The 27,664-nt window shown below is 37.3% G+C and overlaps 1 protein-coding gene across 1 annotated transcript; it reads right to left on the bottom strand.

The window, feature by feature from the left end:
- Positions 1 to 181: 181 nt before the first annotated feature.
- On the bottom strand, positions 182 to 27,664 carry col9a2 (collagen, type IX, alpha 2). The gene is made up of 32 exons (XM_015371549.1): positions 27,418 to 27,664; positions 26,351 to 26,416; positions 25,607 to 25,642; positions 25,434 to 25,496; positions 23,227 to 23,280; positions 22,015 to 22,050; positions 19,479 to 19,502; positions 19,305 to 19,358; positions 17,708 to 17,761; positions 16,257 to 16,307; positions 16,081 to 16,137; positions 15,953 to 16,006; positions 12,240 to 12,293; positions 12,040 to 12,093; positions 11,525 to 11,578; positions 11,386 to 11,439; positions 11,205 to 11,258; positions 11,065 to 11,118; positions 10,928 to 10,981; positions 9,077 to 9,121; positions 8,926 to 8,979; positions 8,775 to 8,828; positions 8,506 to 8,559; positions 8,330 to 8,401; positions 7,942 to 7,977; positions 7,772 to 7,816; positions 4,659 to 4,691; positions 3,488 to 3,634; positions 3,361 to 3,415; positions 3,039 to 3,227; positions 2,877 to 2,954; positions 182 to 796 (listed from the first exon to the last, which is right to left on the bottom strand). The coding sequence occupies exons 1-32, from the start codon at positions 27,487 to 27,489 to the stop codon at positions 591 to 593; spliced, it is 2,067 nt and encodes a 688-aa protein (XP_015227035.1). The 5' UTR covers positions 27,490 to 27,664; the 3' UTR covers positions 182 to 590.

Here is a 27,664-nt window from a genome sequence, read left to right as displayed (position 1 = left end):
AATATGTTTTATAATAAATTACTGAATGAAAATGAAGGCTGCAATTATTTATTGGTCCGTTCTGTAAATTTTAACATTAGATGATCCAGTTGAGAGAGGGAATCTGACCTTCAAAACAAACAAATCATTGAATCTACTCTTAACTATCTGAGAGACAATGTTAAGAAATGCACATTTCACCTTATTTATTTTTGCAAAATTGTGCATCTCACAACATCCCCCAGCCTATATAGTGTGGTAGAAAGAAATATAAAGTTTTAGCTTGAATCTGATCCCTTCTCACTGCTAGAAAAGGAATATGGTATTTGGATGGCTCTGACAGTGACATCATCCAAAAACACTGGAGACTTCTTAAATATGTGGGTGGCTGTGAACTGCTGTTGTCATGGTGACATGTGGGATTAAGATCTTGACATCCCACAGGCAAAAACTTCAAATTCTAATATTCAGTAGAGTCGGGGGGGCCTTAACATCCAGTCACTATCATTGCCCCCGAACTCTCTTTTCCCGATATTGTCCAACTAAGGAGAGCAGTCACTTTTTTTCCTCTTTCACTCCCTCCCCAGCAGTTGATTTAGAGAGAGGGTTCTCTAAAAATTGGGTCCTTTGATCGTCCCTGCCTCTTGTAATCTTGGTGAGGTGTATGCTGATGCAGCCAGACACATTGCCGCTTCGCAGAACCCAGGGAGACCCGGGGGCCCTGCTTTACCGGGACGACCTGGCTCGCCTGCTGCTCCCTGAGGTCCTCTTTCACCATGCCTACCATTTCGAGCAACACCATCAACACCAGGAGGACCTGTTAATGCAGAAGATTAGGAAAAAATATCTTGAGTGGTTTGCATGTTGATGACTGAAACCCAAACAGATACAGTGATCAAATTAATAAGGGAATACATTTATACATTTAACTTGTGGTTATCTTAGCAGAACGGAGTAAATGTCCTTTAACTTGAATTAGTTTGTACCATTGCAATCTTCTCACATCCCGATCAAGAGCTTCTGTTATAGTGCTGGAGTTAATGATGCCTTTAAAATGCCTTTTAGGATCCTATCTATTAGCAAATGACATAATGTCAACTCCTTTACTTGCCTTATTGTCTCCTTTATCTTCTTTACCACTGGTTCCCTTGTGCAATTAATTTTTTAAGAGACATTTTAAATTGTAAATAAAAGGCCACAGTATACACAGTGCAAATGTGCTTTTATGTAGTACTAAGGTGAAAAGGTTGCTGCAGCTAAAAATACTGTGAATAAATAAATATGAACTATGAACCATGACATGGAAATTTTTCCCTTGACGGAAATCTAACTGAATTCAAACTTTTCTGCAATTCGTATTGAAAAAAATTGAAAGTAATGAATCCTCACAGAATCACTAATTGATAGAACAGGTCGTAGATGAGTAATATACATTTGGAAAATCCATCTTCAGAGTACAGTGGAATAAATTTAGACTGCTGATAATCCTGTTAGAAAATATAGAATAATTCTTTGGGAGAAGATGTTTATCTTGAAGAAATGACAAAATAATTTAGGATAACAGCTTGAGATTTGGATTTTTTTATGATCTGGACACGATTCAGACATAATTGACTTTGTTCACACTGCACTCAGCCTTCTTTGAGCATGTTTTAGGGAATTGTCAGTTATAGATGCAAACCCTGCAGTAGACAGGTGCCATGTTGAAGAACATTTGTGGAAAATAATTCTGCGTGGTTAAAAAGGCTAAAAACTATCAAAAACTGTTGTGCTGATTCTAGAAAAAATATCAAATTTAAAATATTCATATCCCGTGGCAGCTTCTTAAGAGCATTGTCCTTATCAAAATTTAGCAGAAAAACAATAAAGAAAATGTAAGTAAAATTTATTATTATTGTTACATATGTTCTAAATAACTTTGATTTTTTTTTTTGCTTAAGATAATTTATTGGATTTGGCTTGAAAAATCTCAGTTTAGGCAACTGGACGTGACATTTTCTAGCAGATGTTTCGCCTCTCATCCAAGAGGCTTCTTCAGTTCTAACTAGTTGTGGGGAGCACTAAGCTTATATACTGTGGGTCTAACAAAGAATTAGGGGGTACAAAAGGTGGCTTTGATCCCTCCCACTGGAGTGGCCGCATTGGACACATTGTGGGGTGTTAATGGTTGCCAGGAGGTTCTGATGGCTCCCCACCACTAGTTAGAACTGAAGAAGCCTCTTGGATGAGATGAGAAATTCTAAAAAAATGTGCATCCAGTTTCCTAGACTGAACTTTTTCAAACTTGACGATGACCTGAACGACTGAGAATCTTCACAGATATGTTATTGGATTTGCTTCTGAAATTTATTTCCGAAAAAAAAAAAATACTATTTTTTGTTCCAATGAGCAAATACCTAAATGCAGTATAATAAAACCTTCACAGAAAGAGGTTGCATTTGTTCGCAAATTGGTTTGCTTCCATGACTCAAAAGCAAACACAAAACCTAGACACTTCATTTTAAATTATAATCCTTTTAAGACTGTTTTCATAACAACTAATAGAAGCATTGCAAATTCCTATTCAAGAGGTGATAAATGGGTAGTGGCTGCTTTTTATAGTTTCTATCTATGCTTAGAAGTCTATTTCATATTAACAAGGGAGATTTTCACACTGCTTTCAAGTAGTTATTGAATAACAAAAATGTATTGATAAGCAAAAGCAGATTCAAAGGTAGCAGCCCTCTGCTGAGGCTGACTGGAAGTTTAAAAGCACTGATCCATAAATACTGTTTTTCCATTGCATATAGCATACTTTAGTAAAGGTAATGGTAAATTGGCTCTATAGGTGGCTATGTCTGGGAAACAAACAGTTAACTATAACTAGATAAGTAGAACTTAGAAAAGGACTTTTTTACCTTGTATCCCAGGAGGTCCTGGTTGACCTGGGTGAGGTTTACCTGGATCTCCTCTCTGTCCTTTTGGCCCTCTCTTTCCTGGGAAGAGAAGAAGATATAACAGACATAAGCATAACATATAGGAAATATGTAAACAGGAAATCCAATGTAGATTAGTTTTACCTTTTAGACCCGTGTTTCCAATCTGCCCAGGTCCTCCAATCATGCCAGGAATACCACGGGGGCCAGGTAGGCCATGTGGCCCCTGAGGACCAGGTGCTCCTGGTGGCCCAGGGGGCCCAGGAGGACCCATTACACCCGCACCACCAAGCACAGCCCTCTTGGAACTTACTGTTACTGCTTGGAGCCTCTCTGTACCAGAAAACAGCAAAAATCATTCTTTGATGCTAACAACTGACTGCTCAGTAGATGAAAGCCCTTTTCAAGAAATGAGCCAATCTATCCTACAGACATCAAACATGTATTATCAGGTACTGATGCTCACCCTGCAACATCTTCAGCACCACTTCAATAATATGTTGGTCAGATGGGTCACGGCCCTAGAAAGATGAAAAAAAAAGCCTCAGCATCTCATTAACCGCATTAAACTGAAAGATATAAACCAAACTTACAGCTGGTCCTTCAATTCCTGGCATGCCGGGTACTCCTCTCTCTCCATTAAGTCCCCTTGGACCTGGCAGTCCAGGGGGTCCGGGGTCCCCTGGTTTACCAGGGTCTCCAGTGGGTCCATTGTGTCCAGTGTCTCCCCTAATTCCTTGCTGTAAAGAAAAGAACACTCAGAAGCAGGGTATAAAATTGACACACCAAAGTGTTGTTTTATTAAGCAAGCCTTGCTCTGTTTTTAGATTTTTTAAACAAAATGTGGCGACATATAGCTGCCATGAAGAAGCCACAGGCTGTGACTGACCAAAAGAAAGATGAGGACAGTTTAAAATAGATGATTTTTTTTTTTTTTATGTGAGGTGGAAAGCATTGGCAAGGTTTACGGCTGGCTGTTCTCACAACAAACAAGATGCGCTGTCAGAATCGCTGTATGTACGGCTCAAAGAAAGTGAGATCAGACCAGATGCTGTGGAAAACCCAGGAAGTGGAGAAATCAGTGGGGAGTGTCTGCTCCTATCATTTGAGAACTCAGAACCCTCAGTCTGCGCTCTGTGAAAGGGTTTTCCAATCGTTGCCTGACCATGGCATTACAGTGAAATATGGTTTGAATTCTGCCAATGATCTAATTATGTTTGCTTACCGAAACATTATTTAATCAGAATATTAGACTTGTCTTGAATAGCAAAATAAACTTATAACATGTACAATGTTATCAATCCTATTTTGAAATTGATGTAATATAAAAATCTGAAAAAAAAAGAAAAAAAAAAGAGTTGAACCTCATTACGAACAATGACAAAGATGCATGGGTAATTAGATGCGCAGCTGGTTGTTAGCTAAAAAAGGAGACCATTGTGTTTTTATTTCTGCTATTTTCTGTTATAAATGCTAGTCACACTGGGTCAGATACAGTTGAAATTATAGAGGTCTAGTCACAAACAAGATTTAGTTGGTTAATAACCGCACAGCAATTTAATGTTTATTCTGTACAAGTTCAAGAATCATTCTAAACCATTCTGATCTGTTCACCTCTATGTCAGGCTTAAAAACATTTGTATAATAAAAAAATTAATAAATCACAATGACCAGTGGGCAAAAAAGTTAACTTCAGGCCCTGCTCAGAAGTATAGATTGATGAAAAGTCAACAAAACAGACTACTAGTCATGTAATACACTCACCTGTCCTTTGGGCCCAGGCTCACCAGACAAACCCTGCATACATAAAGAACATGACCAAGTCAGAGTCATAACTTGAACTAGCCCTGCATAAGATTTAAAAACCTCCCAACAACATTTTGCAGTGCACAAATGTTTTTACTGAAATTTCATACTACATGAAAAAACATCAAAGTAAAGAGAAGGGAAACAGTCGGTCAGTCGGTTTGCAGGGAATGGGTAAATAATCATTAAAATTCAAGTTGTGTGGCTTTAGCACAGGGATTATTTCCTTTTGCCGCAGCCTCTAAGTTTAGCTTGAGTGTAATGTCTTTTTTTCAGACTTGCAGATCTGCCATATGCATCCTTTTCAAATGTTTTGTTTTTTGTCAGATTTTCAAGGAAAGGGTGCTATTTTATTACTTACTCCGCTTATATGCGTCTTGTTGACAAGTTTATCTATTCCATGGCATTCAGGTGAACTCAAATCATTAATTTTGGACATTGAGTTGGGAGGATACATTTGGCTAAAACAAATCTTACTGGTGCAGAGCTCCTGCCTCCCCTCCTCCCTCTTACAGACATGGAGACCCACACCCTACAGTGTTTGAGGACATAAATTCAGAGGATATCTTTCTCTTTATGTGAATCTGCGATGGTGTTCACATCAAAGAGGAAACCATCATGGAAGCCACCATCATTGCTCATGCCCAACGGACAGCTGCTGCAAATTGACCAAGGCTACGTTCACAATTTTCTGTGAAATCCGATTTATTTTTGCATTGCTGTTCACATTTCCAAATATATGTGATTCACCAGCTCAAATGTATATATAACCTGTTCTCAGAACAGTCACTAGTTCCAAAATATTATGAGCCACTGGTGAGTTTAATTCAGTGTTGTTGTTAAATGCCTGCCTGATTCTGCCTCCTTTTTTCAGGTTTTTATTGTCATTACACTGTCACAAGTACAGAGCAACAAACTGAATTCTCTGCGTTTAACTACCCCTTGGGGTTACAGTGGGCTGCCATTGTGTGGCACCCCGGGAGCAGTGTGGGGTTAAGAGTCTTGCTCAGGGACCAAGAGTGTCTGTCTGTGGGAGTGGAGCTTGAACTCAGACCCTCTGGATTCCAATTGCAATGCCCTAACCTCTACGCCACACTCCCTTTGCTTCCCTCCCGATTCTCCAAGCCTGCCTAAAACCTATGGACTTGTCATAAGTTTTTGAATAGGTGCCCTGACCTCGCTCTTGGATTCTCCCCTGGATTGTCTCTGGTTCTCAGATCACCTGGTCTTGACTTTGGACATCTTCTCAGACCCAGAAGTCTGATTTGCCCCTTGATCTTAATGTCTGACTCTGCTCTCACGGATCTGACCCTGTATGTTACCTTAGACCAATGATATACTTTCAAGGAAGGATTCCTTCAAATCCTTCCGGATGGATTCTGGAATCCATCCAGAAGGTTCATTAGTGATGTCACACGCCAACTGACATCCTCATAAACTCTCAAAGCCTGTTCTAAAACACAGAGAAGGCTAGTGAGCCATAATTCAACATTAGAAACATCTCCCTCTGTTTCTGTCTGGGCACTCAGCTGTCCAACATCCTTCCAGAAGTTCTGGTTGCTGACTCTGGTGAAGCCCTATCGACCAGCGGCAGCTTCACATTACAATCAAATGTAAAAGACATCCCTTGTTGTTCTGGTTGAATTCTGGGTCGTCTGTTTTCTGGTCATTACAGTTTTCTCATACTATATACTCAATACATTTTGTATACCGAATTATGAAGAAATGTAATTTAATAGGTATCCTCATATCTGCTAGCTCACTTAAACAAGATATTGTAAAGAATCAAACCTGATTAAGCGTATCATTTAATGAAATTTTACTGGACCAAATATAATCCCATTATAACAGTTTGTAAATTTGTTTGAAAATGATGATATTTCAGAAGAAATGCGTACTTTAGCTGAGGAGTGTACTACTTGTCATGATCTGGCCTGTTTGCTCCTCCTTAATTAGTAAATTCCTTTCACCTGTTTTCCCTCCCTGCCTCAATTATAATTTATTCCTCTCACCTGTTTCCTCTGGTTTATCTTCAGTTCAGCCTGAGCATTCAGTGCCAGATCATTACTTGTCTTTTGTTAGTCTATCTGTTCAGTTTTATTTTATGGTTCATGTCCTGGATACTGGCAGCCAGTGGAAAGAGGATTTTTGTGTTTGTCTCGTCTCCTGATCGTCCACTGTTCCTCCCCTGCGGAGTCCTCTGGGTTTTTGGCTCAATATGTGGGGAGGTTTAGTTTTTATCCAGTAAGCCTGGCTCCAGGGAGGAGACCAGTTTAAAGTCCTGCTTCAAGTTCCGGTTCCACGTCCTGTCTCGGCTATCCTCTTCCACTGAGCCTGCCTGTCTGCACCTGATCCTGTCTGCTCCTGTGCGTGACCACCTGGTCATGCTTCTGGTCCCAGTCAGACTCTGAACCCTCCTGGGAGCTTGTGGATGCCTGGAAGTCTGGATCCTGCCACCTTTTCCTGCCTGATCTTGATCCTGTTTCTGTCTGTTCCTGTTTGTTCTGGATCCCTGACCAGGATCAGCTTCCAGCATGTCCTCTGGGACTGCAGCTCTTGGGGACATTCTTGGTCTGGACTGTTAAACCAGAGTGTCTGTGATTGAGCAGTGCCCCGCTCCCCATCCTGCAGTGTCCGCAAGCCACAGCTCCGCTGTTGTTTTGTTTATTTAATAAACGTTTTGAACTTTCCCACTGACTGTCTCTCCTTGAATACTGGGTCCCTCTGTCCTTGGTTCATGACACTACTGGCCAAAGAATTTGATGAATTTAAAAAAAATCTAACTTTGTCTTGGTTTGAATTGCTGCTACCTTGTTACAAAGATAGTTCTCTTGCTATCTGGAATTTATATTATATTATTATGTGCATTTGAATTTAAAATTTAAATTCCAACTTTCTCTAATTCTGAATGGGTTTCTAATTTTTTTTGCTATACATCACTCTGCCTCAGCCAACAACTTTGTATAAAACTTCTTATCTTAAGAAAGAAAATGCACTTTTTAAAGACTTTGTTGTGGTTCTCTCAACAAGAAGCTTGAAATAGCTTTACTTTGTGCTTTAACCATCTTTACCTTTTCACCCTTCTCACCAGCCAATCCCTCAACGCCTGGGTCGCCCTTTATATAACCGAGAGAAAAATATTAGGAGCAGAAGAAAGCATGATGCATGAAGGGAAATTATTTTGTGAGCGCTTAGTTTTCTTTAACCAACAATTTAAAAAGAAGCAGGAAGTTCTACTTACCACATCTCCCTTTGGACCAACTTTTCCTTGAAACCCCTGGTAGGAGAGATATGGACACATTTAGAATACAGTATATTCTCCATCGAAATACACAAAAACTAAATATTGATTGAGGCCACTGACATCACAGATTGGGGGAAAGAAAAATGTTGTCTCACCTCCGAAACAAGGAAGATGAGGATACTTGGATTAACATTTATATTGCTTGCCTTATTCAATGATCTACAGTGAACCTCATTTAAGTTTTCTCATAGGTAAATACTGCCCCCAATGGACAGGTCTGCTAAACTACATCATTGTACAAGATCTTTACAATATGCATTATGTTTATGCAATTTTATGGCTAATATTGCATGTGTATTTTGATTTTTAAAAATTGCTCACAGACCCGATCACCCTTAGTTCCAGTAAGTCCCTGTGGACCAGGGATACCAATTGGCCCTCTTTCTCCTTTGCTTCCCTGTTGAGAAATATAAACATGGTGTTCAATATTCACCCCATATTTATGTTCACAAAAATTATGAAAAAATAAATAAATAAATAAATTAAGACAAAGAAACGCACAGGCTTGCCAACTGGTCCCTGTGATCCTACTGGTCCCCGCTCTCCTCTGTCACCCTGCAGAAGTAGTTTAAAGTCAGCTGTCTGTCCTAAGTAAGTTACGTTTGGATTATATGATTATTTATCAATTCATATCAAATTTTATATTATATAGGGACAAAAATTTAAAGCACTTATTGAAATAAAAATATACTGAATGTCTAACTTACAATCATGCCACTATGGAAATTATGATAACAATTATTACTATTATTGACATTACTAATTTTTACCTTAGGTCCAGGGACTCCTGCCATACCTGGCTCTCCAGGAATACCTGGTTCACCCTAACAGTGATACAAGAAATAAAGATTTTCTCGAGGTTGTATCAAATTTAAGCTTAATATTCTGAAAATGATTCCTAAAAATGTTCCCCATGCTTACCAAAGGACCAGGTGTACCAGGCATGCCAACAGGACCTCTCGGTCCAGTTTCCCCCTGTAAGGTAAACAGAATGCAGTAAAAAATATAAAACAGAAATATGAAGAAATATGTTGTAAGTTTAGAATATCAATTTAGAATATCAAAATGATACCTTTACTCCAGGTTCTCCCTTTGCCCCTGGTGTACCAGGTAAGCCCTAAAGGCAGGATTAATACAGATTTATAATTTGTAGAGAGTATAACTTACAGTGCAAGCAATACTTCTGTCAATATGGCTGCAGATATTTCTGATGAGAAAATAAAGCAACCTTTAAGAGCCAGGGCTAAAGGCTTTTTTTCCCAGTATGTGTGTGTTTGTTTTTAAGTGTATGAAAAAAAAATAAAAAATGAAAAAACAGGCTAAGTTCCACTACTTGAGTTTGTTGCAACCTAAGCTTCACATCAGTACTCACACAGTAGAGTGTGCATCTCATGCTCCATTACCCCTTAGTCAAAATAATTCAAGGACACACATGCCTGCACACACAAACATGCACGTTTGTGTCTCCCACTAGTTTCATAGTGATAAATAGTCTGCTGAGGCAGGGGATTGCCATTTCAAGGTGGTTTGTATTTTAAAACCGAGAGGATCAAAGGGTCTCTGTTACCTTGGATGACTGCCCACAAAACAGAGCTGAAGTTCAAAATATAATGATTTACTTCGACCTATTGTTCTTTATTTTCCATTGCCTCTTTTCCCCAGCTGAGAAGAAAAGTAGGCCTATGTGCTGTACGTCAACAAGTTGAGTTACAACAAGTATATAAAGTCTGGAGTACAAACTTATACATTTCTGTTGCTCAGCATTCATTAACAATTACAAATTTCAACTAAATTTGCCAAATACTTCAGTGAGATAGCAATGCTTATAGGACATATGCTTTTAGATACAACTTTAAGATGCATCCCATCTCCAAAAAACCTGAATTATATTAGTAGCTTGTTACCCGAACTCTGCACAGCTGAGGCTGATTCCAAACAGGGCCAATTGTGGCTCTTAGCTCCTGATCCTTGCTCATATCCCTTCATCTTTTGCAGCATCAACACTAAGGACACTATTCTGGGTAGAAAAGAAACTCTGGGCTGCTCTGTTAAATCAGGAACGCCTTTAGCCTTACATACATTATAATTTGATGGAAACATACATGGGTGATGAAGTTACACAAAAGCCTGGAATGGAAGAATATCTCTCTTATAGAACCCAAAATATAAGAAGATGCATTTGCATGTGTCAACCATAGTACATGTCATGAAAAAATCTATCTTTATTTAGCTCCACAAGATGGACTGTACCTACACATTCTGTCACAAAAAGGATTGTAAGCAAACTCATAGCTTGCATGTGAGAGAAGGACATTAAGAAGATTCCTATACTAAATGGACCATCAACAGGAAGCATTGTGCTTCCTTTTCCTACCTCCTTTACTGCCAGAACTGTTTGTCTGACACTTGTCATGGTGACCGCTGATGCATTTCCACTTAAAGTGTCCTTATGTCTTCACCGATTTTCACTATTCTGAATCAGTCTGTATGCTGAGGGAATTCAGCCGTTAGACTAAAGAAGAGATGCATCTAAAAGTAGCAGGATGGGAGCCCTTGAGGACTAGACTTTGAAGCCCATTATTTGGGCTTTGAATTTTAACATGTGCTTTATTATTTACAGTAAACTAGCTGTGCAGCTATATATATTTAGTGTTATTTTGATGCTTGAACGTACATTTCCACGTTACGGTTCTGGCTACACCAAACATGATTTCTTCCTACAGAATATCTCTATAGTATTCACCTCTATCCAACCCATCAGACTGATCAGCTATTCTTGTAAAGAATATAAGATTATATTCTTGAGCAGATAACATTCTAAGAAAAAAAACCATGGAAATTTGATGGTGTAAAATGAAAGATCAAGAAAGGGTTTCTGGTACATGTTAACATTTGGATGACACCATAAGGAAATATCACTCACTGCTGTCCCCTGAGGACCAGGGGGGCCAGGCATTCCGGGTTGGCCAGGAGAACCCTGCATAAAATAGAGCATAAAAAAGGGTAAACATGCATCTTTAATCCAGATCTTGATCATTACAGACGCAGGTGCAAGCTTACCTTGATTCCAGGAATGCCTGGTGTTCCATCTTTTCCATCAATACCTGGAAGACCCTGGAATAGCATGTAGATGATTTAAAGGACTTTGGCCTATTTTTTTTCAAAAATCAATGAACAAAATAAGCAAAGCTTTAACTCACATTCTCCCCCTTTTTGCCAACTGCCCCCTGTGGACCCTGGATTCCTCGCCCGCCCTACAGCAAAAAGGTTTTTTTTTCAGTATTTTCACAATGCCAGTGCCAAGAGCAGAATCACAAAATCCAGTCAAGTTTTCCCGAATGATATTTGTGTTTGGTAATTAGTTTAAGAGGTTTCACCAACTTTGTCTCCTTTTTCTCCTGAGTCTCCAAGTGCCCCCTGGGGTCCCTCCTCTCCCTGCAAGAGAAGTGAGACGTGTAGACTATTTTGAACCTCATTTTCAAATACGTGGGAGTGGGTGTGAGTGTGAGGATCTTCTCACAGGAGGTCCAGGAATTCCTACAGGTCCTACAATGCCCTTGTATCCACGCGGACCCTGGCAGAGAGAACAACAAAGCGCCATCAATCAACTGAGATCAGAGTAAGAGTAAAGCTGAAGAAGTCTATTATTTATTGTGATAAAGGGACAATTAGTGCTTAACTCACTTCGCTAATGGGAACACCACAGAGAGCCAGCCACTCTTATTTTGGCTCGTAGCCGAAATGCTAACTTGGCTAACTCAGCTAATGTTAACAGAAAGATGGATGGCTACAGTGGATCATTAACTACAGATGGAGTCACCGTGGACCCGGACAACCCCAAGTCATTAGAGAAGGAGAAAGATTTGTGTTAGCATCATTTCCATATGTCCCCATTGCTGCTAATGGATGGTGTTTGTGTAGAGGTGTTGGGCCTGGTTCTGCCTTCTTGGTGCAGAATTAGAATCGCAATGATTCCACAGAATAAACAAATGATAAGGCTGCATCTGAACTGAAGAAACAAAACATGGAACTTACTGCCTCTCCTTTAGGACCCATCATTCCTGGATAGCCCCTCAAACCGATTGGACCCTAAAGAGAATGGTATACATTTAGACAGAGAGTTGCATTTTAACATGAATGTGAGTTCATGTTCATGTGAGTTTTGGTAAATTAAGATGTTATTATAAGTTGAAAAAAAATCATGTCAGTTAACTAGTGTAAATTGTGCAGCCTACCGGGGGTCCTGGGATGCCCTGTTCCCCGGAAATACCAATATCTCCCTTAGGTCCCTGTTGAAGAAAGAGAAAACTGAGATTGTTACTAGGCAGCACATTTTCCTAAACTTTAAAGAAACATTTATATTTTCTTTCCATGATATTTCACCTAAAAAAAACTTCAAAACTGAGAGAAAATACTTTTGAAGGCACTTTTAGGTTGCTTTAGATGCGCTAACCAACCTTTGATGGTTGCATACTTTGTATTGGCTGAGTCAAGCTTGATAGAGTTCGAGCTGAAGCTAATTAGCCAGCCAGAGCAAGCTAATCAAAAATTAATGGACCAATCCAAATTTGCCCTCACACATCCCGATTTCCCCTACAAACACATGGTATTCAAGCTACATTGCTAGTAAATGGAAAATGGGTTGGAGTTAAAAGGGGTCAGAGCTGTTCTACTGTGAAATTTCCAGAGGGGAAATTTAACTTAAATATTGGTAGTTGTTGTTATGCACTGGAATCTGATTGACCAACCTTTAACTACATTCCCAGCTTTAAATTTGGTTTTTATATTATATATGCTCTTTAACAAACAGCGTTTGTAAATCTTAGATAGTTAACCTCTGCTGAATAATTTTAAAGATTTTATTATGCCTCTAAATATGTGTCAGTGTTATTTTAATAATGTTTTAACACTATTATTTCAAAGAACAAGATCATATGAAGTTGTATTGTTTATGTAATTAATGGGTAAATACTAATTACAGATCTTCAGTGAAGAAGGGACACTCAAAGTTAGTTTTCCTTGGATTCAACAATTTATTTAGAAGTGTAGTTAGTTTTCTTAGTAAGCATTTCTACCTGCTAGTCAGCCATATTGGATTTTGAGGTGAGGTAGCTGAGAGACTTCTCTCTTTTACACTTTGAATTTGAAATTTTATAGAACTTTCGGTTAATTTCTGCAACTTTGAACTTTAAATTTTTCAATTTTGAGTAAAAATTAAGCAGATAATAAAACAGAATTCTTTAACAAATTAGGATGTGTTGATATTTAAGAGTATTTACTTTTGTCCCTGCAATTTTTTGGCTGTTTTCTGTAATACAGTAGAAGAAGCAAAAAAAAAAAATAATTCTACATCTAAGAACTATTTGAAAACAATGCTCAGTATATTCACACTAACAACTCTTAGCAGTTAAAGTTACTAATGCCTGATTTATACCTTACTGCTCTGCTAAGTGATTCACTATTGTCATTTGCCACACAGGGTTTACAACCACTCTTTGCATCAATCATGTGATCATCAGATTTCTATGACTGCAAATGGAAAACCTTAATGCTCCCCTTCAAAGGTTAGTTGTTTTAAGCATGCATACTATAGCAAATTTTGGAATCTTTTGGAATCTTTTCAGAAGAAAAAAAAAGATTAAATTGGCTTTGAAAAATTTTTTTTTACCCCTATTTGATAATTAATCCCTGAAGAATCACATGGGTAATCAAACTGTATTAGTTTCTCGTTTGCCCTGCGATGGGGCACTGATCTGTCCAAACTGTACCACACCTTTCACCCATAGACTGCTTACTGGCTGCCAGCCCCTTATGAGATGGATATATGAATATATGAAACTTATTTAGACATTTTCTTTCATAAAACTGTTTTTACAGAGACTGCATTATCATCCACACTCTGTAATGTACATGTTTTCAATGCTGTTGAGTATTCTAAGTAAAACAAACAAAATTTTTAATTTATTTTTAATGGCAGCTAAAGTTAAAGAGGAAAATCAAAAAATGCTATGAAACCTTCCTGGCCTTAACGAGCCCATGCCATTTTCCTTACACGTCTCACACACTTAGACTTAGACAGACTTAAGTGTCATTTTGTACAAAGAGTGTATACAAAAAGAAATTTCCATCACTGCAGCTCTCAATACATTACCATTTTTAAAGTGCAGCAGGTGATAAAATGTAGGCAGCAGTGATAAAATGTAAACATAAAACTGGTATATGATTTAGTTTTCAACATTCATAGCTTTTTTTTTTTTAATCCCACTTGAAACAACATTCAGCAGTCTGATGGCAGGCACAGTTTCCAGGGTGCCATCAGAGGGGCACCAAAACTTAGGCTTGTGAAAAATCATAATTATAATAATCATGGTATAAATTCAGAAAAAAAGTGTAAAGCTGATTATTTTTTTATAAGAACAACTAAAAATATATGTCATGTTACATGACAGTCATGCTGTTATCCTTCAACTCTGCTCCAGTTCGTTTGAGTCCTTTAAGAGGCAGCTAGGCATCACAGCCATCATCATTTTCCTCCACTTTTCCTCACTTATCTGAAACTCTTACAGACTCATGAATGCACTAAAAAAGTGTTTTACCTAAAAAATGGGTTCTTCGGATCAATTTTTTTTATCAGTGCATCAGCTACAAGAGGTTGGGAGACGGGGTGCAGGAGGTGGGAGATGGGGCAGAGTGGAGATGGGATTAGAAGTTCTATAAGTGCTGCATGGTGGAGAAAAGTCCCAGTATGCTAAGGGGTAACATTTTAAATTGATGGGATTGCATACCATTGCATATCGTCCCACTAAAAGCACTGGCTTAGATATCATGTTTTAAAGTTGAGTGGTATTTTTTCATTAACTTTAGGTAAAAAAAATCCTGATAATAAACAAAATAGGCATGGAAACATCAGTTTATGTCTCATTAATGCATGCAGTTTGATTTACTTTATAAAAGGAGTTTCTCAAATTAATCAACTTTATATAAAAAAAAAATCTTTTTTTTTTTATTAATATAGAAAGGAGCATCAGTGAGTAAAACAATCAGGAGTCACTTGATTACCTAATTGCTTGCAAAAGTACTTAAGAAAAGTAAATTAGCTTCCATGTGGTAGCAGTTTGTTTGTTTTCTTAGAGAGTTATCATTGAGATTGTCAGCTCATTTTTTAGGTTGAAGTCATATCTAGACGTAAAATACCACATAATACCCGTATATGTAAGAGGTGCTGTCTTGAATGAATATTTTAATCTTTAGTCAGCTGTGTTAAAACAGTTGTCCAACAATAATACAAATGTGTTCTATCCAAAACGTTAACTGCTGTTGAAGAGATAAAGATAAGAGGCCTTCTCATTCTTTTATCTAGAAGTGATTTAGCATGCAGGAAGTGAAACATTTCTCCTCAGCTAACATCTGAGTCTTAGTCTGAGCAGCTGCTGGAGATGTTAACAGCTCCTGGCGGGTGTCTTTAAGAGGAAGAAAAGACAGCGCAACCTTGAGTCAAGGCAGACCCTCTGAAATCCTGGCTGAGCTTGTGTGGAGTGGTTACAGGGTGAGCTGAGTGTTTTTTTAGCATCTAAGCACAGCCAGAAGGTTCATTGTGTGGGAAGATCAGAGGCTAAGTCCTCGGACTCAGCTAGCTGCTCCCTAGGAGCCCTCAGTCTGCTCATTACCTCTGCTTAAAACGATGAGGTGAGAGGTCTGTGTGAACCTTGACTCTCTCATCCTTTCCTTCATGTACCTGGCTCCTCACCACCACTTTCATCTGGCACACTGCATGCAGAATGCAGGTTTGGGGGCCAGCCTGACTAATCGCAGCCAGATTAGTGCAGTCATGTGCCTCAAGGGGCTTCATTAGAACTAATCCCTGCCTCCTGTGATTCTCAGCAGCGACTGAGTGTGAAACACTGCAAAACATAAACATGCATAGGTACTTGTGTAGCGTGCGGCTCACCAGTTGCCCTATGCTGCCAGGATCTCCAAGAGCACCAGCGCGTCCTTTGTGTCCCTAGAGAGCAGTACATATTCAGGATGCTGCTGCAGCAAAGTTAATATCAGAAAATAATAAGACAAAAACCTTACTTTCACACCCTGCAGTCCCTGGGGGCCTTTAGGTCCTGCTGGGCAGTTGAGAGGACACTGTTGGTGAGATGAAAAAATATAGATGAAAGTTCATTTTTCTTTAAAGAAAAAAAAAAAAAAAAGCAAAAGTGAAATATTGCAAAAAATATTGAGGAACTAGATGTGAAAATGTTTACCTGCAAGTCTGCACTGCCTTCGTCAAGACCAATAAACTTCCCTGGGGGACCCTGGGCAAACATTTGGACACATGATGAGGGAAGTCTGCTGGCTTCAGCTGGCAAAGAGTTACCTTTTCTCTCCAGTGCCAAGTCAGCACTCTGCCCATTATTTCTAGCAATTCATCTCTCTATCTTTCCATCTCTCAGCTTCTAGATTAACTTAAGAACTGTAGAATCTCTAGAGACTTATGTATTACTGGTGAAGTCAGATGAGACACTACACTGATATAATAGGGGTTTATTTGTCCTAGAAAAGCACTAAAGTTAAACAAATACTCTCCCCAGGGCAAGGGACATCTTTCTAGGTGAAGACACTTGCATCTGCCCAACTCCCTCATCCTCCTCCCCGCAGCCCTCTTTCCCCCGCCTCCTTAAAGAGGCTCAGAGACGCACACAGGGGAGCACACACACCAAAGAGTCTCACTCTCACAACAGTTTCTGGTGCCTCGTCACTTTCTGTCTGCTGGGACCTGTACAAACAACTCGCTGTGTGTACACAAGGTATTTTCATGCATTTAGAGAACAAACATATCAACTGCTGCTTCTGCTTAAATAAACAATCATCAATCTTAGCACTTTGTTACGGCTTGTAATTTTGCCCTGTAATCCCATTCAGTAACATAAGGCTTTTTCAATTAGCCTGAATGAGCTATAAGCCTAATTAAACCTAATGTACACCGGAATAGGAAATTCTCAAATTTAAAGTGGTTCCAAGCAGAACACAGTGGTTAATATTTGACTTGTAGATTAGCCAAAAACTCACTATTAGAGAACTAATGTTCGTCTAAAAGGAAGGGCTGGCAAATCGTAAAGCCTAAAACTCTCATGGCTCTGGAAAAATAAAATTGAAAGTAATTTTTTGCTAATAATAATATTAGTGCTTTGTTTTGGCCCAGTCGCTATTTTGACTCAAAACTGAGGAACATTCTATGGAGGGATCTAAAGATAACAGAGATCAGTTAGTAATAATCATCCGATTACAAATAGAAAGATACAAAAAGATCAAAAAGCTGGTCATCAGCCTTTTGGTTAATTGTGCTTGTACTTCATTTGGTAAAATTATAACTGCTGTGGGTGTGAATAATAGGAGCTTAACAATACAATCAAATTATCCACAGGTTAAAAAAAAACAAAAAACAAACAAATGAAAAATGCTCCAGATTTATGAAAAACTGATTTTATAATACGTTTTAGACACAAAACGGTCAAGTTGTTTTAGTTAGAATTTCTGTTTATTTTATGTACATAAAAATGTTGTTATATTTTTTAACAACCAGTATATGAAAACTCAATTCATACTCACTGGAATCATTTTATTTTAATGTATTACCACTTAATTGTTGTTTCAGATTCAATTTAATTATTTTGTTTAACCAAAGATCAACATTTTTTTAAACAAAAACACTTACTGGCTTGCCTGGAGGTCCAGGGAGTCCAGGAGCACCTGGTGGTCCCAAAACACCCTATAAAAACAAAAACAGGAAATAAACTCAAGAGTCAATCTTTATTATTGGTCTGAATCCATAATGATCATTTTTGGAGAAACCCGGGTGAAATTTCATGCATAGAACACAGAAAGAGATTAAAAAGACATATATAAAAATATTAAACACCTCATGAAGGGAAATAGAAAATTTCAAACACCCCTGAATCTTAAAAAAAAATAGATATTTATTTTAACTAGAGATAAAAAAAATTATGATTAAATATCTAAAAAAAATAGCTACAAATATTAAAAAAGGGGTTAAAACTCAGCGCTGTAATAATAAAATAGCATTTCTTTCTTTTTTTTTTCTAACAGTGTCCTGTCTGGCAATGTGGCAATAAGAATAATTGTGTTAATGCCAAAAAGAGCCCAACAGATTTTACTTTCACAAGTGGAGCAGTACGGCTATTGCCATAGTTTTCCACTTGTTTCATGCATATAAATTGCTTTATTATAATTATGCAGGGAGTTTTACAGATTTTATGGACACTGCAATGTAAATAGAACAGAAGAGGAAAAACAGGAAGGAAAAGATGAAAGAAAGAGGAGATAGAAGAGAGATAATGATAAAACATTTTCAGTCTGCTTCATCATATGCAACAACATGTAAAAAGAACAGCACAACCATAAAATAGCAATTCTACTGTAGGCATTTAATCATTCCTCTAAAGTTAGGTGTAATGAACTCATGCAGCCTCAAGGTGGTGATATTTAAAAGCGGTTTCCGTTCTACTTATGGTCCGCTTAATGGTTGAAATACCTTCCTAACAACTCAAGCTGGTGAATGATCACAATAATTATTTATTCGACTACTAGATGGTTGCAGTTCATTGCTATCACAATGTAAATGCAGCAAGAAAAAGCTTATCTTCTGCTGCAGACATCAGTTTGTTGTTATGTGTTCTAACTACCGTAGGAGACAGTAATGAGAGCTCTTTGTTTCTCTGGAAGCGTGCTGATTAGTTGATAGCACTGATGGAACCACAAGGCCCAGAACCTGCTATTTAACTGCAAGTGTGGAAAATAATGCTATGAGTTGCTGGTAGCAAAAGGTTGAAGCAATAATATGAACCTTTAATAATACTGCAAGGTCAGCAATTGGTTTTGATGTATTGCTGCTTCCACAGTAGAAGAGAAAAGCCTTCCATTCTACTGTGACACCAGAATCTCATAGTAATGCTTTCAACGCCACCATCAGTATGAGGTAATAAGAAAAATCTATTCCTCTGTGAGGCCTGGAACTGGTTGTGATGAACTGCTGTTAACATAAGGTGTTTGCAATGCACTGGTTAAAATTTAAGACTATGTTAACTATGCTCATAGAAAACCTTTGATTCCATCTTAACTCATTTATGTTAAACCCCTACTGTTCATCTGCCATAAATCACAGAGAGACATGTTGCATATGACAAGAGCATGCTTTTTATGTATTTTGTATTGTAATATATATTTAAAAAAAAAGAAAACATATTCAAATGTTGATCTTGCAGAAGATACTTGGCTAAAAGCTGACTTCTCACCTTTGGTCCAGGTGGTCCAATTTGACCTGGAAGGCCAATTGGCCCTGGTGCACCCTGTAGATGATGCATATTAAAGAGCATTTAAATTTTATTTCACTTTAATTCAAATGATTTTAAAGAAAATGCCTTAAAAGTTTCAAACATTTTCTTTGTAAAAGTATTCATGCTACTTACAGCCAGACCTGGTAGACCGACTCCCTGTGTGGAAAGAAAGAGTAAGGGGGTTTAATTCAAACCCAAATAGAATTACCCATCAGAGCACCCTGTTTCAAAAGGCTAATTAATGAATACTCAGCAAAAATCATGTGACAGACTCTGCATCACGCTGATTGATGGCAAACCAAAATTCTACCTATTTGCACCATATCTATTAATGTTGTGAACTTCCATATCAATGTATTTTTGCACCATGTCTTTTCTCCCAAACTGTTTACATTTGATTACTGCTGCACTTTATGGAATGGAAAAGTTGTGAAAGCTGTACACAATGGGTATACAAAACAAAATCTCGTTTTGTATACCCATCTGGGTATACAAAATGACGATAAAATTTGTCTAAGTCAAAAATTGACTCAATAAGTCATTTTTTCTTAAAATAAGTGACTTTTTTCTTGAATTGAGGAAGTGAGTGAGACACTTTTCCAATGGAACAAGACAATTTACATTTGAAATAAGAAATACAAATTGCATTAAGATCTTCTTTTTAAAAGCAAAAAACTCATTCCCATTGGCAAATATTCTTAATTACCTGCTCAAATTAAGGCTAAATATAATTAATTTAAATTTTTTTGCTTATTTCCAGATCATTTGTGAAGTGTAGAATCATTACTTGTTAGTATCTAATTAACAAAATGTTTAATGTATTGATGCAAGCTCAACAGGTTGCACAAACACAGAAGCCTGGAAATTTGTATACTTAGTCTTTTACTTAGAACAAACTATAAACAATTTAAAGTAGGAATCAGGCCCTAATTTAGGTAATTTAGCCCATTGGGCAGGATTTTGTATCAGTGCAGCTTTAGAAAGCTGGATGATCAGCACAGCCCCCCCAAACAGGACACTCCATAAAGCTGAATAAAGGATTAACTAATTGTGTTTCACCCATGCATAACATTGAATTATCAAACTTCTGCTGGAGGCTGTGAGAAAGATGGACACAGAGCACCACCTAGTGCTTCCAGACTGTCTTACATGTGGATTTCCACTGGTTTGTTTGAATGAATGGCTCTTTTTAATATGCGTAAAAATGTGTTTGAATATTTTCTATTATAAATGCAAGGCAGCATATGTCACATCTGGCTTCAGTGAGCTAAAATGGGGCAGACACAGCTGGTTAGACATTTGGGCAAAAAAAAACAACAAAGTCTTCGAGGGAGGTTGCTATATGAGACCAGCTGAGATTCAATATGCTAGTTAATAAAGCAGCTCTGCATGAACTAACATGTCAGATTGATTCTCTCGCTCATAACTCATTTCTTAAGTAACATATAACAGAGTTTTCTCATTTACAAAAGCTGAACACTAATGTAAAGTAACAACCATTGAAAATAGAGTGAGTTAGAAGTTAAATTTGACAAACTACTCTGAGGAAAATCAAATTTAAACATGAGCTGTTTTTACTAAGGTATACTGTGATGTGTCTTTAAATCCTATGTAAAGAAACTTGACTGATCAAACTCTTTGTGTCCAGCAAATAAATACATTCATGTATACAATATTAGGTTTAAATAAAGACACTTTAAAGATATTAAACATTAGACATCTTGTTATGCTACTTGAAGCATCTGTGCAGCCATTTAGCATCACAGTGCAATACCTAGCATGCAGGTCATTTCCATTAGTGGTACATCAGGTCTGAGGTAAATAATCGGAGTCACAATTATATGCCATGGACAAACTGTAAAACTAGGTGGCAATCGTTCTACCTTTAAGAATTATTTGTTCTAATCAGTTATAAGAGAAACAAAAAGAAAATGGATTAGAAAAAGGAATTTAAATGTGTTTGATAGTACTGAATTTATTTTGTTGCCTTCAGCAACAGAACCATAAACACATCGTGAGCTTTTATGCATGCATTAAATTATCTCTACTTTTAACTCCACTCAAACTCATTTTTATCAAGCATACTTTACAGATAAAGAATTACTACAAACCATGGACTCCACTTACCTTCCAGAAAAGCTTTAAGTATTTGTTGCATCAATTCTGATGCATTTTTTAAAAATGTGACTTCTAATCGGTCAGCTGTATGTCCATTTAAATCGCTTTTTTCCACCACATGTTAAATGTCTTATATCTAAGCAAAGAAAGTGCAGTTAAATCACCCTTTTGTTCAAGAAACCAGCTTTAAACCAGAACCATGGTAATCCCTGTCAATCAGCATCTTATTAAAAAGATCAGCCCCTCTGGCAACGAAACCATGACACATTTAAAGTCAATTACATCCCATTTTCTGTCCCATCCTGATGCCTAATTTGAAATTCAGGAATGTCTTTGTTCCCATCATAGTAGAGAGTTAAATTAATTGAGCTGTTTTATTCTGATTGGTTAACTTGTTATTTGTGTTTACCCGCAATAAAACAGACTTTGCATTAAAATTCATGCAGGCAGTATTCATAGATTACAAAGTTCGCTCTAATTTCCATTTATAAGCATTACAGTAGTGTGGAATTTTAGATGACAAATCCGCCAATGAAAAATTGATACTTACTGGACGTCCAGGCTCACCACTTGGACCTGGCTGACCCTGCAAAGGAAGAACGTCACATGATCGGTGGGTTAAAAATGAGCCTTCTAAGATCTACATATACTGGAAGGAAACAGTGAAAGAATTCATAGATTTTCTAGTTGGACATCTGCCAAAACTATCCAGGATTGTTTTTGTACTTGCAGAGCATTTATGTACAGAAATAAACTCATGCGTTCTTTAGACCATAGTATATACAATGATATATATATATATATAAAAAAAAAAAAAAAAACATGGAGGACATGGCCCTTCCAAACCTTTACAATGCTGTAAGTACAATGTGGCACTTACAGTTGAATAAAAACTGTAAGTGCCACATTTTTAAACTTACTAATATACCTAACATTGCTTTTTTTAACACCCTTGTTAAAATGTACAATATCCTTAGTGAGTGTATTGGGAAATTAGTGGTGAAATGAAAGTCATCTTCTTCCACTCCAAGGTTCATCAGTATTAAAATTAAATCAGATTAAAAAAAGAAAAAAAGGTAATTCATTAGATGGTGCTTGCTAGATTAAAATAAGGTGAAGGTGTTGCAAATCTCTCTTACTGACATAATAGAAAAGTGCTTTACAAAGGAGATGTCAAAGGCATTTAGAACAACATTGCACAATTGCAGCTTGTAATGATCTTTAATGCTTTAAAATGCCAATTTTTCAGCTTTTTATCCAAGTGCTAAAGAAAAGTTAATAGAGTAAAATCAATTGACTGAATTTGACGATATTAACTTTTGAATTTAAAAAGAAATTTCAAAATGCCTGTTGAATATCTTGACTTAATGTGTCTATCTGACCATTGAATAATAAAATAGAAAACAATAGAATAGAATGGAAACTTTTCTATCACTAAGGAATAGAAATGTGTCTTTGATAGGGCTCCACACATTAGACGTTCAAGCGAGATAAACACAGTACAAGAAGCCTTATGTTTTATCTAATTTTAGTATCTGGTACAGAGCAGATACAGTTTTTTTTTATCTCAAACACGATGTAAATCTAAAAACATTTTCTCATAAATGTATTAAACTATAAACAATTTCTTCTTTCTGCCATATATTTCTTCTTTCTTTCTTCCTTGAACTTGACATTTTAAACACTTGGATTTTTATTTGCAGGATTGATGTAGTCCTGTCGTATTTCTAAATGCAATTTAGCTGACTGTTCAAACACTTGCCTTTGGGCCAGGGTTACCAACTGGTCCGCGGTCACCTTTTGCCCCAATCAAACCCTGGAGATGGAAAGAAAGGCATAAAATACAGAGATTTATTTTATGTAAGGTCAAGACAGTAAAACACAGAAAAATTCACAAAGGAACATTCTGCTTACACAGTGCTTTCTAAGGGGTTTAAATGACCTTACAACTAGGTTAGCCACACAATTGATTAAATCTGACTCGATTCTGGTAGCCTTCTGAGAAATAAACTTTAGAGTTAGGCGCTTGAGATTCCAGAGCAGATTAGTGGGTAAATCCCTGAAGAACTCATGCATGGGTGAGCTCTCTTTAGCATGTGATCTTTTGGTAATGAGACCAAACTGTCCGTGCCAGGGAAGGAGGGAGCTGCTATGACCTACCTCAGAAGCTGCCACACATTTAAATAACTAAACCAATTATTTGTAAATGATTATACATTAAATCGTTTTTTTTATCAGTGCAGCCAAACATGATGTAAACCGGTTTGGAGAATTGGTACAACAATTTCACACATAGTAATCCTCCCAGCCAATAAAGTAGATACAAACCAATTTAATATTTCGGAGATCAGTTTTTATTTTTGAAATGTATTATAATTCTTAACCTTACTTTAACGTCCAACTACTGTCAATCCGATCTGCAGTAAAATTATCCTCTTAACAAGTGCTTTGGTGTAGAGCACCGTCTGAGCTCACTAAAAGCTTCAATGTATGGAGCACTTCATTAGTACACAGTAGTTGGTGCAGTTTTTTTATGTTGTTGAAGTTTTTTTTTTCTTTTTTCATTATTCTATTCTATGGTCATGTTATTATGATTGCATGCCATAGAGATGTATTAAGTAGCCAATAACTGGGGGATGGAAATGAAAGTAACACTTGTTTTTAAGTAAATGATCACAAATCTACTTATGAAAGTGTGCCATGCATTTGTGTCATGTTTTACAACATATTAGCTTTACACAGCTTGAGCCAAATATCGGCCCAGACTTTGCAAAACATTTTAATTTTAATCAGATTAGATGGAGAACACATTTGACTACACATTACCTACCAACATCAGTTTAATAGAGAGGTTAAATTTTATTTTCTTTAATGTATTTAGATTATTATAGCATTATCACTTTGGTATCTGTAATAGTGTACATAAAATGTTAAATTACTAAGCGCTTTAGCTTTAGTTTGGGTCTGCATATCTAAAGAGTCTTTGCATCTCATCACAGGCGATGAGCAATGGCGTAACTATTGGTAAGCAGAGCATGAAGTTGCTTAGGGGCCCCCAACCTCTTAGGGGCCCCGTTACTGACACCTGGTAGGCCTCCTACGCAATTGCTGACTAGGACGTCTCTTTGCAAATGTAATGGTACAAAAAATTCCTCTTAAACCCTCTGATACTAGATTAACTGACCGAACCTTATTTATACCTCAACACATGGCAGATTTCAACATGATGGTGAGCCGTTTAAACACGACACCAATAGCAAAGCAGACAGTGGTACTTTTAATTACTATGTTAATAACTGTGTATAGTTCATTAGAGGGTTGGTAAAAAAAAATACCGGTAAATAAATAAAATACACTCCTATAATGTGTTTCAAACCGCAATAAAGATCTTAAAAGAACGATGTATTTGAGTATTTTATTTTTTACAATACGACTTAGAATTGTGGGTAATTCAGAGCGTAGATTAAAAACATAACCGTTATGTAAAATGTGTTAGAGACAATTAATACCAAAATGAGGTACTTAAGCGGATTCCAGAAAAGAAAAAGGAAAGAAGAGCTGCTGGAAGAATGGAAAAAACTTCCCAAAATAAACAAGTTCTTTCAAAGAACCAAAGAGGGAGAGGTGGACGTTGCTGCTGCAGTGAGTGAATTAGCGACCAGGACATGAATGGAGAGAGCGGGGTTGAGGAGGGAGCTGTTAAACTGAAGGTAGCCCGATAAGACTCATATCATATGGGGCCCACCCAGATAATTTTGTAACACTGAAACAGTGTTTTGTTATATTTTTAAAATATATAATATATTAAATATATATATATATATTTATATAAAAATAAATAAATAGTTCATAATACAAGATTTTCCTCACAATCATTGCAGTGTTAACATTTCAAAAGAGTGATATATTTTTTTTATGAAATGTTTTACATCCCACCTATAAAACACTTCTCCCACAACAATTACTCACATCAATGCCGTTCTTTCCGGGAGGTCCGTCAGGGCCGGGCTCTCCTGGCTCTCCTTTTTGTCCCTACAATAAAACAGACAGAAAAAGAATTGATGATCATGAAAATTACACTTTAAAATTACTGCAAATTAACTATTATTAGATTGTTATTTAGAAAAATTGTGGAAACTCACTACTGGACCAGTGGGGCCAGGAGGTCCTTTATCTCCCTGCAGAGACACACAGGTAGGTTAGTCCTATAGCACAAACTGAAAATCTGACATGTACTATTTTTTGATTCTTGCCTATCTGCTCAAATAAAATTAAAAAGTATACATGCATTTACATAAATGAATCAGGGATTCGGACCCATATGTCATAAAAATTGATATTCAGCATTTTATATCAATATGAGAAATAGAAATATCAACCATACAATGTCTTTAGAATCTACAAGTCCTTTAACTCTAACTTAACCTTTTTTTTTAATTCATTAAAAAATGAAAGCCTGTTATTACAACTGAAACAGGTAATTTTATAAAACATTTATTCATTTTAGTTCTGCAGAGTTGTATTTGTATTTGTACTTGTATTTTTCATTTTAGAACCAGCATTTCAAAGTATTTAACTTCACACAACCAGGCTGTTTTCCTGCCCCAGTCAGAGCTGCACTGAAAACTCAGCTTTATTCACACAACCTGCCTTTAAATATCTCAAATGTATCACATTACTGTGACACAAACTCAGTATTTGGCTTCTGAAAGACCCCTCTCTGGGATGGAACAGAGCCCTTTTGTGACTGTGTGTTTTCATTTAGAGCTCCCTCTGCTGGTAAAACTCTGGTACTGTATGCTAAGCAAGCATCAGGTATTTCTCCTGGACAATACACATCTTTGTGAGAATGTGTACTGAGGAAACCTGTGCGGAAGGATACTTACATCAATGCCGTCTGAGCCTGGAGTGCCTGGAGGACCTGGTAGGCCCTGAGGTCCAGGTGGACCCCTCTGGAAAACAGACAGAAAGAAAAACAAATGAAAAGTTTTATAGATTTGAAATATAGTAATGTTATAGGGAAAAAAAATCCATCATACCTTAATAGTTTATGAATTTGAAGAGCATATCCAAAATAATAATGCATAAATGCTTAAAATGCATATGTGTGCAAAACAGTGATAAATCTTTGTATAGGGAATTCTTCAACATGCTTACCTGTCCTAAACAACATAACACTTCCTTACCTACTTAAATAAGTATATCATAGCCACAGAACCACTTTAGAAGATCATTTGGAAAAGAATAGTAATCAGCAATAGTTATTAAACACAACATGTCAAAGTTAAAAATGAGAAACAAGTGGAGGAATTAAGGAGGAATGTTGAAGGGAGGAGCCATGAGAGGGGCATTGTTTACCCCCACCGACCCACCTGAGTCCCTCATATTTTAACCTTAGCCTTTCTTTCACATATTTATTCTTTCAAAATAAAACTGCAATCATTTAAGGTGGAAAAGAACGCAGAAAGTCCAGAGTGGATGTAGGTATGAGGATAAAGAGGCATCTTTTACAGCCTATAGGCAAAGTGTGAGTTTGCTCTGAGCACATTGAGCACATGAGGTTTCTAAGTTTGCTTGAAAAATCAAAGACATTCCCAAAAAAAGTAGTAGGACAGGCAAAAAAGATCCCTTGTCCTCAACAATCCTGCAATTGAGATTTTCAGCTTTAAATATATAAGATCCATCCATCCTGAGGCTGATAATCCACAAAGAAGAGTCCAGTTTGCTTTGTTTGCACAAGAAAAAAATAATCCTTGATCTGGATCAGCTTTTCAATAATAACTGAGATTAATGTTATTGGTTTATTTATCACTTCTCAATCACTTCTACTGGAAAACAAGGATCCAAAAATGTTACAGCAACGAGACATCCAAAACCTGCTGACCCCTTTCAGAGGCCCTCATCCCTCTACAGCACTGATCCGAGATGATCAGAACCTTTCCCTTCCACTCACCACTTGGGCAAAAGCCAGGCACAGGGTTTGCAGGATTATCCAGGTCTTCAGCAAGGCAGAGAGAGTAGCCATGGTCCCTCTCCCCTTCTTCTCTCTTCCGAACGGCAAATCCTGTCCTCCAACTCTTCTTTCGGCTCCTTCACCACTCTCCTATCTGGCACAGTGGGTAGAGGGAGAAAAAAAGGCTTTCACAGCGAGAGAGCTGAGAGGGGAGAGGGATGGATGGAGCGGTTGAGGAGGGTGGAGA

This window comes from Cyprinodon variegatus, unplaced genomic scaffold, assembly GCF_000732505.1.
Source record: "Cyprinodon variegatus isolate N-32 unplaced genomic scaffold, C_variegatus-1.0 Scaffold60, whole genome shotgun sequence".
In the NCBI taxonomy this organism is placed as follows: domain Eukaryota; kingdom Metazoa; phylum Chordata; class Actinopteri; order Cyprinodontiformes; family Cyprinodontidae; genus Cyprinodon; species Cyprinodon variegatus.
Note: the sequence above shows the minus strand (reverse complement) of the source record. Positions and strands in the feature narration are given on the sequence as shown.

Coding starts and splice junctions, on each gene's coding strand:
- col9a2 (XM_015371549.1), bottom strand. CDS start 27,489: ATGGCTACTCTCTCTGCCTTGCTGAAGACCTGGATAATCCTGCAAACC. Junction 23,281..25,433: donor CCGGAAAGAACGGCATTGAT/GTGAGTAATTGT, acceptor TTCCATCTCCAG/GGTTTGATTGGGGCAAAAGG. Junction 797..2,876: donor AGGACCTCCTGGGATACAAG/GTAAAAAAGTCC, acceptor CTGCATTAACAG/GTCCTCCTGGTGTTGATGGT.